The 11,930-nt window shown below is 47.6% G+C and overlaps 1 protein-coding gene across 6 annotated transcripts; it reads right to left on the reverse strand.

The window, feature by feature from the left end:
• Window positions 1–1,329: 1,329 nt before the first annotated feature.
• Window positions 1,330–11,395, reverse strand: DEPDC1 (DEP domain containing 1). Of its 6 annotated transcripts, XM_048313038.1 has the most exons (12): window positions 11,333–11,395; window positions 10,523–10,788; window positions 9,786–9,930; window positions 8,954–9,072; window positions 8,441–8,571; window positions 7,908–7,955; window positions 7,093–7,233; window positions 5,799–6,626; window positions 5,074–5,246; window positions 4,226–4,402; window positions 3,832–4,017; window positions 1,330–2,047 (listed from the first exon to the last, which is right to left on the reverse strand). In XM_048313038.1, exons 1-12 carry the CDS (start codon window positions 11,372–11,374, stop codon window positions 1,907–1,909), a joined length of 2,397 nt encoding a protein of 798 aa, XP_048168995.1. In that variant the 5' UTR covers window positions 11,375–11,395; the 3' UTR covers window positions 1,330–1,906. The 6 variants fall into 6 exon arrangements, with proteins under 6 accessions (XP_048168995.1, XP_048168998.1, XP_048168992.1 ...); XM_048313041.1 differs by lacking the exon at window positions 5,799–6,626; XM_048313035.1 differs by lacking the exon at window positions 11,333–11,395 and having other exon boundaries at window positions 5,799–6,599; window positions 10,523–11,179.
• Between the last annotated feature and the right edge of the window lie 535 nt (window positions 11,396–11,930).

Here is an 11,930-nt window from a genome sequence, read left to right on the forward strand (position 1 = left end):
TGTCCTGGCACAGCTCCAGCTGTTCCCAGGTCCTCTCCCAGCTGCCAGGGAGCAGAGATTGGAGCTGGCCCTTGGGTGGAGCTGCAGCCCCTTGAGGTCTCCTGTCAGCCTCCTCCAGGCTCATCATCGGGAACCACCTCTAGTAAGAGTCAACATTCATGGAAACAACAGTGCTGTAAAGAGCAACTTCAAACTTTCAACTGGAAACAGCTCCAGGGATCCAAACTGGGGTGAAGGGACAAAAAGAGACATTAAATATGTCCCTGTTCCATTTGTGCTACAACCAGCATGTGAGCATTGGCTTCATTCCCTGGTTTTGTCTGCTCCCTCCTTCAAGGCAGTGTTTCCACTTGGACAAGTGTTCATTTAAGGCTTCTCACAGAAAACCTTTGACTGAGGGCCCCCATTAACCCTTTGTATTAAATAACCATAATTATATTGTAATTTCTCTATTTATTCCCATTCTGGTTAAGTTCTGTCAAAACCTTAGAAAGGAACATTAAATAACCTGGATCAAGAACTGGGAATTATGAGGGCAGGCCTTTGAAAGCCAAATCCTGGGAAATGGGAGCTTCTCACCTCGTAAGTTACTTAACTGGAACACTACATAAACAAAGCATTTATGCAATGTGGAAGGGGTTGGGAAGCATTGGAAGCAAGTTCAGGCAGGTGCTGGAATGTTGGAGGGAGTTGATCACAGATGTTCCAGGGAGGAACAGCTGTCCCTACCCTGAAAGCACAAAGTTACCCACAGGACATTAAGGCATCATTAATCCAGGGTAAAATGAGCCTAATTTGGGTTTCTAACAAAATCTTAAAAAAAAAAAAAAAAAAAAAAAAAGGGAGAAAAATGTATTTTTTAGGAGAGAACTGACAGGCTCAGGGTCACAGATGTACCAAGGAATTCCTGGCTGTCAGGGAGGGGAGGCCCTGGAATAGAATTCCCAGAGCAGCTGGGGCTGCCCCTGGATCCCTGGCAGTGTCCAAGGCCAGGCTGGACACTGGGGCTTGGAGCAGCCTGGGACAGTGGGAGGTGTCCCTGCCCACTGGGTGGGCTTTGAGGTCCCTCCCAACCCAAACCAGTCTGGGATCTCAGAGCCATGCAGTAGATTAATTATTATTAATTATTCCTTCCCAAAAATACTCCTGCAGATTTATACTCATGTGGGGGAACCTTTATCTTATAGTAATTAATAAGCAAATCCCTAACTCTGGAAAAAATAGGGAAATTCTGTATTCTGGTTCCACTCATCTCACTTCATGGGTCACTCCTATTTTGAGAATCACACCAACAGATCCAAAATGAATTTTCCATGAAAATGCCAGAAATACACTTCAAGTCTTTTAATATAAATAAATATCAAAAAACGGATGAGGGTTTTACAGATGATATGAACAGAAGCATTTTAGGGAGTAAGATAATCATTTATTTATGGTAAACTGGCTCTCCTGGTTCTGAACTCATAGAGGCTCCTTTGTTTAAAGACAAACATTTTGAGAATAGAAAAGGCACTTAGTCACAACACACACACACACGTAAAAACTCCAATAAATGGCACAAATTCCTGACCAGACATTAAAAGGTTATAACAAGAGCAGGTCATTAGTTTCCCATAAAAAACCCATATATAAATTTTTGGTTAACAACAGCTTTATGTGGATTTTCACATTTTCCTACTCCAATATATTGTAATAATTTGTAAACAGATAAATATTTTTCTTTTAGAAGTTATTCCAAAGTATCTGCACAACAACAACAAAAAAGCTATTTTGGCACCTTTCCAGCACAGTGTCCATGTAAACATTTCCTCCTTCCACAGACCAGCCACCGCCAAACTCCTGCAGCAATTCCTTTGGTGAATCCCTCAGCCTTCCAGCAGGGAGAAATGGCTCAGGTGGGCTGAAATCAATACCTGAGGCTCCGAAATTTGGGTTTCCTGAGGCTCAGCATGGGCTGTTTGATGGTGGGTTTGTTCTCCAGGAGCAGCGCTTCCGTCTCCGTCGTTGGGAACCTGCTCGCGTAGATCTGGGGATATTCCTTCTGGAACTGCAGCACACACGAGCACCAATGACAAGATAATCCCACAAAAACTCCACACTCCACGGTGGTGTGCCTGGAGAGCTGCCTTCCAGGAATTCCATGGATAAATGAGTTTTACCCAACAGGGAGCCAAGATTCAGCCAGTTTTGGAAGGGCTCTCCCAGGAAAGCTTACACTGATTCCATGAAAATGAAAATACCTGGAATCAGAGATGTGACTTGGACACTTTGCCTGTTTCCCATGCAAGGCCTCAGGAAGGGATGAAAAACTGTGAAATACCTGGACATCAGCCAAACCTTTCCACTGATGGATTCAGCCAACCCCTTTTGTAACTTCTGGTTGTTGGCACAACTGGGACCTTACCCTCTAGAAAGTGCCACGAATTTGGCTTTTCCCCAAAATTCCCAACATTTCCCATCAAGAAGAGTGTGTCCAGCAGGCGCCAGGGCAGTGCCCATCCCTGTGGTGGCACTGCTGGGGCACCTCCAGTCCTGGGATCACTTTTGGGCCCCCATTTCCTTCCTTTCCCCTGCTGCTGTGAATCATTTCTTACTCCTCACTTACTCCAAGTCTTAATCAACTGTAATTAACCATTCTGCTTTACATTCAGGAAGTTTTGATGCTCTTGAACCAAACCAGGCTCACTTTTAGAGGCCCAGAAAGTTTCCACAACACACATGGAAGCCAGAGCTGCATGAGGGGCACCAAAGCCAAGTGTGCCTGCCCTGAAAAGCTGCTTGTTCAAATGGGAGTCACAAGACTTGCTTAGGAGATTCCAGGACAAGTACAGAACTATTCCACTGGGCAGAAACACTTGCCAAAGGAAAGAAAAACCCTCCAGGATTAAATCCTGCCAAAACTGCTGTGTTTTAGCCTTACTATTAGGCAAGATGTTGGTAGGCCAGAGAAGTGCGAGATAATCTTGAGCACTACAAATATTACAAAACACAAGGCCAAGGCCACCAAAAGAATGTTTCAGGATTGTGAAGAGAGAGTTTGGTCTCTTAAAGCCAAAAATTATTGCTTTTAACTCCTACTGAATTGAAACCCACCTATGGCATGTTAATGGTGACTTAGATGGCCAGTGCACCACAGGAATCCAGGCTGTGATTCCATCAGGAATCACTGAACAGAGAGCAGGATCTCCAGCAGAGTAATTTGATACTGGTTTTACATCATTGTTTAAACTCCACTGCTGCCAGGCAGAGTCAAAGTCTGGATTATCATGGAGTGGTCTGGGTTGGAAGGGACCTCAAAGCCCATCCAGTGCCACCCCTGCCATGGCAGGGACACCTCCCACTGTCCCAGGCTGCTCCAAGCCCCAATGTCCAGCCTGGCCTTGGGCACTGCCAGGGATCCAGGGGCAGCCCCAGCTGCTCTGGGCACCCTGTGCCAGGGCCTGCCCACCCTCCCAGGGAACAATTCCTGCCCAAGATCCCATCCATCCCTGCCCTCTGGCACTGGGAAGCCATTCCCTGGGTCCTGTCCCTCCAGGCCTTGTCCCCAGTCCCTCTGCAGCTCTCCTGGAGCCCCTTCCGGCCCTGCCAGGGGCTCTGAGCTCTCCCTGGAGCTTCTCCTCTCCAGGTGAGCACCCCCAGCTCTCCCAGCCTGGCTCCATCAGATGCAGCATTAGAAACCATCTTTAAAATCCCAAGCAGAGCACACAAAGCACCCAAAAGCTCTTGAGCACAAACATTTCTCAGCACGTTCTGCTCCTCTCCTGCCCCAGGCTCTGGTGCCTGAGCCCTTCCCTCACAAAGGCACTGCAGAAGCAGATGAAATAAACTCACCTGTTTTAACTTTTTCTTTTTGTCCTTCACAGAGAGGTTTTTATCCTTGATGATGTTCTCCAAGAGCTCTGCCACTGCAGCCTGTGAGGTGGAGACCTTTTGTTCTTCAAACTCCTGAGGAGTGATTTGTTTGCAGTAGGAATATGTTGGCAAGATGGCACAAATGTCTTCTTTTTCCTGTTTGCACTGAAAGAAAAAAGGCTCTGCATATACTCAACTCATTCTGTACTATTTGAGTAAGTACCTAATAAACACCCACACCCACTCACAAGCTGCAAAACATGATAAGATAATTAATATCTATACATTCAAAATACCCTGGGTTTATTCGCATTTTCCCACCTTCAGAAGTAACAATTAACAAATGAATTTGAACTGCTCTCATGGCACCAACCTGAGCCATCTTCAGGTACTCAAGGTGATCCCGCACAGCAACCTGCAGGTAAGCTGGGACTTGGAGTATTTCCTGCTGATGGTCCATCAGGAAGGAAACCAAGCGTGTGGAAAGCAGCTCATCCAGGTCTTCCTCCTGTGCACAGCGCAGCACGCAGCGGGAAAACGTCTGGATCAGCTGGAAGAGTTCAGCACAGCTTCAGTACACACAGCTGTGGGGTTTACTTGTCTTCTGTCCACTCTACAGTGGCACAAATTCTCCAGTACCAACTGCCAAGTATGGTCACACAAGGAGGAAGAGTCATAGCTGTTCCCTCATCTGAATTAAAGTAATTTTTTTGGAATTGAGCAGCACTTTCAATTAAAAATACATATTCTGAAAAGGTAATAACACAAAAAGGCTTAACCTATGGAAAAATGAGCATCTTCACAGAATCATAGAATAGAATCCTGGAATGGTTTGGGTTGGGACATGGGACACCTTCCACTATCCCAGGTGGCTCCAAGCCACTCCAGCCTGGCCTTGGACACTTCCAGGGATCCAGGGGCAGCCACAGCTGCTCTGGGCACCCTGTGCCAGGGCCTGCCCACCCTCTGAACAAAGAATTCCTTCCTACATCTCATCTAAACCTAAATCTTCAATTGGTCATCTTGAGACAAGTGAGGTGATTGGAAAAAAGCCAACCTAACCCAGACCTAATGCACACCAAGAGCCAGGTTTAACCTGGAAGGAGATGAGCTTTAAGGTCCCTCCCAACCCAAACCAGTCTGGGATTCTAAATGGCAGCTGGGTGAGAAATCAGACTGAAGAACCATCTGCATTTTAAGAAGAGATTTTCCTTCTCTTACCAAGGACCTGGTGCCCATGGCATCGTGCAGCCGTGGCATATCAACATTGCCACTGATCCTGGCCATCATCCGCAGCAGCAGCTGCAGCTTCCTGCGGTTCGGGGGTGGAAGCAGCAAGCAGCAGATCTGCAGAGCTTCCACTGCAATTCTTTCTAGGTGAGGCTGCAGGAGATCTACAGGTTAACCACAAAGATGACTGGCATTAAGATTTGAACCAACTTCCAGCATATTTTTACCTCAGTACCACAAATTTCTTAACTTTTCAGAGAAATCAGCTCTAACACAGTAGAGAGAATGTACAGGCCTTTGTTTGTGTGGTCATCTTCAACTTTCTTCATTATGGTGCAATTAGGACCATAATACAATTAAGGAATGACACTCATTATTCCCAGAACTATTTCCAAAAAATAATGATTTAAAGAGCAGAAAAAGACATCTCCAACAGGCAGGTGTGTGCAGATTTCCTGCCTCCTTCCTCACTTACCTGAGCAGAAAGGCCAATTACTGACACATCAAGCTCATACTCCAAAGATGCTACACACTACTATTTGTTAGCAGAGCTACAGCAATTTCAACAATTTAGCCAGCAGATTTTCTTTGAAAGCCCCACAAATCCATGTTCTATGCCTTATCCACAAACCTAGCAAGAGTGGCAGAGGTGAGGGAAGCAGGGATTAGTGAGGCCACATGACAAGGCAGTACAACATGCTGGAGAAAGCCCTTACTTGTGCCAGCCAACACACAAGGGGAGGGGGGGACAGAGCGTTCTGACAGTTCTGTGCTGCTCCTGCAGAGTCTCTTTTGGATGGTGCTGCCAGAGCCCTCAGTCCTGCTGTGCACACAGGGGCTGGCCTCTCCCTGCCCCCAGGGCTGCACCGTGATCTCAGCGATGGGTCTGTTGATGGCAGTGCAGCTCCTGCAGCTCCTCCTGCCCAGCAGGCTCAGGGAGCGGCGCTTTGATCCGTGGCTGCCATCCCACAGCTCCTCACCCCGGGTGGATGGGGCAGACACTCTCCTGAGGCCATGGCTCTGTGTTTGGCCCGAGCCAGCCCAGCCCAGCTCCACCACAGAAGTCACTTCATGCTCATCCAGCAGTTCTCCACTTCCCGTGATGGTGCTCACACCACCTCCCCGGAGGGAGGCAGATCCTCCTTTATTACACACACTCGAAGCAGCAGCTCCAATTCTTTCCAAGGAGTAACACCTTGTCCTAAATGCTCCACGTGGCTGTTGTTCATTCCTGAATCCTGCAAGATTCTGGCAGCTCCCTCCCATCAGGTTCCCAGCACTCCCTTGCTGACATGGTAGTTGGTGTTGCTGCCATTTCTTTTCATGCTGCTTTTGGGCTCTCAGCTCTTCTGAGGAAAACCTCCTGGAAGCTTCACCTTTCTTCTTCTCATCAGGCTCTTTGAGGAGCAGGCTTAGGAGAAGACACTCAGTGGACTTGAAAGAGTTCAACTGAAGAGTTTTTGAAGGCTGGGGGTCACATTTCTCCTCTTGGACAGAACGTTTTCCACTGCCCAGATCTGGAATTGGGATGTAGCCACACATAACTATCAGGAAATGAAAGAGATGTTAAAGATGCAAGTGGTATGAAAGTGAACCAGTTCAGAGAGCTGCTAAATGGGCAGACAGACAACAAAGTTAAGATATTAATTAAGATATTAATGAAGAAGACTTTAGTTCAGTCCCAAAGCAATTTAACAAGGTAATTGCAACCAACATGCAAGAACAAAGACAGGTAACACTGCAACAGTGAGGAACAGGCAGAACAAGCACTTTTTTAAAGTTATTGTTATTGAATATTTAGAATGTGAGCTGAAACAGCAATTTAAATGGGAAAACATGAGACAGAACTACATTTTAATTAACACTAATACAGAATGGAGCAGTGACGATCCTCCTCAGATCTGAGCTCCCACACAGATCAGGGGGCCAAGCTCTGCTTTGAATCACACATTTGTCCCCCAGCTGATCTAAACTTACAGCTTCCCTGACTGTTTCTAAATTCATACATACCTAAGATATTAACAAAGAGCTCATAGTATTCAAAAGTAAGCAATGGCTCAGGCAGACTGTGAAAATAATCAGCAACTGTTCTGAACACGTCGCGCTCAAACCCACTGTAGGTGGCTTGGCTCATGTCATTGTTCCTGGGCCCTGAAAAGAGGGGAAGAAAGGAAATTCACACCAAAAATCCACAATTCCATTGTAACAGGAATTTTTGAAAATCAGCTGAAGTTTATTCTTGTTTCACAAGCAAAGAATCCTGTCAGCAATCCACAAATATTGTATTTGGCACAAATAGTGTAAGAGGTTCCAGGCAGCCACTGAAGAGCTGTGCTCAGTTCTGTTCCACACCAAGAAAATAAAGACAGAAAAATTAATCTATGGTCTTTATAGGTTCCTCTGCAAAATAATAACCAACCCTTTTATGTTCCTTCATTTCCAAAGCACAGTGATGCCAGTTCTCCCACAGGGAGTTCTGGATTCTTGAGCAAGAGGAAACTCAGTACATGGAAAAAAGCTCATTATCTCTGGTTTCATTTGAGAGGCACTCATCTAATTAATGTCTAGTTGATGGTTAAAAAACCCAAGAAAATTGCTGTCCCCAGCTTAATATGAAACGTAGGAAATGTTTTGGTCCAGCTCAAAGCCAGGGACTGGAAAAGGAAAGTCCCTTTCACTCCTGAAAAGCTGCATTAGAGGAAACCACACACAGGTTTTGCCCAATTTCCGAACTGAAACATCACAACTGATTTCACACACACAAATATTTCCCTTTCCACTTTCAAAAGAGGTTTCTGGAACTTAGAAGCTCTTCAGGGACTTACAGTAGGCCAAGCACTTCATGGCTGACAACACCCAGTGAGGGAGGTCTTCTGAAATATAAACAGATAAACGCATTATTTACACACGAGCCCAAATAATTAGCAACTAATAATGGCTCATATGTATTAAATAACACTTAAAGTACAAAAGATTAAACTTAAAACTGACTTCCAAGTATTGCTACACATGTAATTTTGATAGGACAAAGGGGAATGGCTTTAAGCTGAAGGTGGGCAGGGTTAGATGGGATATTGAGAAGGAATTGTTCCCTGGGAGGGCGGGGAGGGGCTGGGATGGAGTTCCCAGAGCAGCTGGGGCTGCCCCTGGATCCCTGGCAGTGTCCAGGGCCACGCTGGAGCAACCTGGGATAGGGGAAGGGGTCCCTGCCATGGCAGGGGGTGGAACAGGATGGGATTTAAGGTCCTTGAGCTGTGCTGTGGTTTGGGAAAGAAGTGCAAACAACAGACCATGAAACAGATTAGTTATCATTTATAAACAAAGAATGTTTAAGCAAAGCCAGGGAAATAAATGCCACCTGCTTTGTCCTGCAGAATCACCACCCCGTGTTTGCTGGTGCTGCTCATGTTGTACATGACAAACTCAGGAATGATCTGGGCCGGCTGCAGAACCTCCTCCAACGAGGGGAGCCCCAAAATGGTTTGCAAACTGGGGGAGGAAGAGAGCAGAGATTTGCAAGGAATGAAGGAAAACAAGTTCTTTTCATATCTATCCAAAAACTCTCGAGAAACTCAAGTGCTGTTTAATAACTTCTCAGTTCCAGGAGGACAATTTTCCCTGGGACAAACAGCAACAGTCAGCCAGGAGGAGCACCTGTGGTGTTTAAAACATATTTCAGCAACAGCACATGACCAGAAATTCCTTAAACGCAACAATCCAATGGTAACAAATACATTGGAAAAGCTGTGTAAACAATGGCAAAAATATTCAGCTTAAAACATAGTTTTAAAAATTAAGAACAAATTGCAAAAGCTTGATTGGGCTATTTCATACCTCAGTGAGAAGGTGCTTTGGGTAATTTGTCACTTACTGTATCAGGATGATATTTCTCCATGTTTCTTGCACATATTCCTGGCTTATTTCCCTGCCTTGCAGTGTGTCTTCCTTCTTTTCTTGTATTACATCAGGTTTTGGTCTTGCTAAGTTTTCCTGGAAATGAGTGGTTTATACTGTAAGGAATACAAGGCTCTTAAGGCAATTAAAAATTAGAGAAAATTGGAATTAGAAGAACAGGGCATTCTGTGGAACATTAAATTCCACATGAGCCAGAGAGGAACCTTCAGCCTCAGCACTGAAATGGAAGCACACAACTAAAAAGCAAAAGAAGTGGAAAAAAAAAAACCAAACAACCTTGATCAATCTCAAAATCAGCAACTGAAAAGGTAAAAACACCTTAAATCCAGACTTATTAATATGTGAATTATCCTCCTTTAGGACTGGAATCTAAATTCAGAATTTATGCACGCAAATCTCAAATTAATCAAGGGCCACGCGCACATTCCATCTTCTCCAAAAAGCTAAAGTTAAATGGTTTGTGCCTTTTATTTGTCCCCCAAAGACAAATTAAGTTTCAACAAGGCCATATTGTGCACACAATTTCTAGAATTTCACCTTCCAGCCCTCCCAATACTTTAAAATCCCTGAGCAGGGATAATTCTGCACTGAGACAAAACAAAGAAAACCCAAAACAAAATAAAAACCCCTCCCATACCAATTTATTTCTTAATTCCTTACCTCCAAATGAGTTCTCAAGGCAAGATGCCACAACAGAACAGTGTCACTAAAAGATTCTAGTTTTACTTTTTTAAAGAGTAAAGATGATACAAGACAACAGCAATCCTGTAAGGAACAGAAGCTATTACCAGAGACTGCAGGAACTCCGGTTTTTTCAAAGCCCTCCTGGATGAACTGGGCAGTTTAAAAGGTTTTCCTTTGTCTCCAGAGAAGTTTTCCAAGTTCTCCCTTGGTGGGCTTGGTAGAGGTTTAACTGGAGATGTTGAAGGAAATCTGTAGTGAACAGGAGAGATGTTAAATACATTTAGAATTGGTCTGTAATCAAATAAATGACTTGACCAAAACGAAAACTCTCACTCCATACCAAAGTGACTCCATAGGACTGTGAAGAGATTCAGGAAAATCAAAAGGAAAACACTGATTTTTAAAATGTATCATATGATAAAGTAGCTTTGGGCTGTTTATCTTGATGCCAAAGTCAAGCTGAAGATGTTGGCACAGAGAAAGGCCAGAATGTGAGAAGTGAGGGCCTTTAATATCTTTCATTTCAGAGCTGCTTGGCTCTATTTCCCACTTGGACTTTGTATAAAAGGTCCAAGAGAAGCAAACCCAGCAGGGAGCTACTACAAAACACTCTGGCTTCACTCCAAAGCACTGGAGTGCTGCTTGTATTCCAGCAAAAACCTCGGATAGACAAAAGCATGGACACAGGAGCAAAGCAGAACACTCAGAGGAGCAATATGATGCTAATAATTAAATTTTTGCCCAAAACGCTCAACCCAAAGCAAGTTCTTTTTACAAATCTGAGCATTTTAAACTAAAATTCTCAATCTGAAGGGCCACGGAATAATTTCAATCTCAGTACCTGTACAGGGCACCGTTGTCTTCCAGGTTTTCAGCTCCCCACCTGCCTTTGATATCTTCAATGACGTGGTTTTTGAGGAATTTCCGCAGCAGCTGCACCGTTTGCTGCCTGGTCACGTCGGGCCCGAAGCTGCTGTTGCTCCTCAGCACCTGGTGGAGCCAGTCCGCGGCCTCGGCGGCGGTGAAGCAGCCGCCGTGCGAGCGGAAGCGCCGCCGGTGCCGCCGCAGGGGCATCCCCGCTCGGAAGTGCCGGGTGACCTCGTTCCACTGCGCGGAAACGGAGCGAGCGCGGCAGCTGAAGCGGCGAGCGCAGCGTCCCGAGGATCGGGGCCACGGGGCGGGGGGCCCGGGGCACCCACATGTCGTCCCGGAGCGCCCCGTGTCGCGACCGCAGGGGGGGTCCCAGGGCACCCCCCCGTGGCGATAGCGGGCAGGGCAGCCCCGGGCACGCACACACCGCGAACCGGGCACGGCGCGGGACGGCCCCAGGTACCCCCGTGCCGTGACAGGAGCAGGGGGCCCCAGGGCACCCACACTTCGCGGCAGCGGGCAGGGAGCCTCCCTAAGCCCCACCATGTCGTGACAGCAGGCCCGAGGGGCAGGACCACCTCCCGTCCCCCAGCGCTCGCACGGGTGACACCGGCGCCCCGCTGCCCCCGCAGCAGCCGCGCCCCCGAGTCCCGCACGCGGCCCCGCTGTCCCGGTGCCTCAGCAGCCCCCGCCGGCCCGGTGCCTGAGCAGCCCCCGCTGTCCCGGTGCCTGAGCAGCCCCGCCCAGTGCCTGAGCAGCCCCCGCCGGCCCGGTGCCTCACCAGTCTCGTGGCGCGGTACGGCCCCGGCCCCGGCCCGGCCATGGCGGCCCCTCCGCCGGGGAGCGCAGCGCCCCCTGCTGGCCCCGCCGCGCGCACAACGGCCGCCGCCGCCGCCCGCCGTTTGAATCCGCCGGCGGCAGCTGATTGGCTGAGACAGGGGCACGTGGCGCGTGACGCCAGCGGCGGGCCGGCCTGAGGGGACTCCGTAGGCCGCGGGTTCGGATCCCGCCCCGAGCACCTCGACAGGCGTTAATTACCCAACTGCGATTAACAGTAATTAACAGAAGCTCATTAATCCCAGTTCGTTACTTACCAGTAATTAACGTGCTGGGACCGCTAGCCCCGCCTCATGTCAGAGGTGCTCCGGAGGTGCAGGGGTGGCACTGGGTGGGCTTTGAGGTCCCTTCCAACCCAAACCAGGCTGGGATTCTCTGGAATTAAGTGGGTTTGGGTGGGAACGCCTTCACCTTGGTTTTCGCAGGATTTAATCCCTCTGTGCAATGAAGGTTATTCTGGGTGTGGCCAATACAGAATTGTCCTGCCTCAGCTCCGGCCCCTCGCCCCGGCTCCAGCCCTCCTGACTTCCCACAGCAAAATT

Source organism: Corvus hawaiiensis, chromosome 9, assembly GCF_020740725.1.
Source record: "Corvus hawaiiensis isolate bCorHaw1 chromosome 9, bCorHaw1.pri.cur, whole genome shotgun sequence".
Classification (NCBI taxonomy): domain Eukaryota; kingdom Metazoa; phylum Chordata; class Aves; order Passeriformes; family Corvidae; genus Corvus; species Corvus hawaiiensis.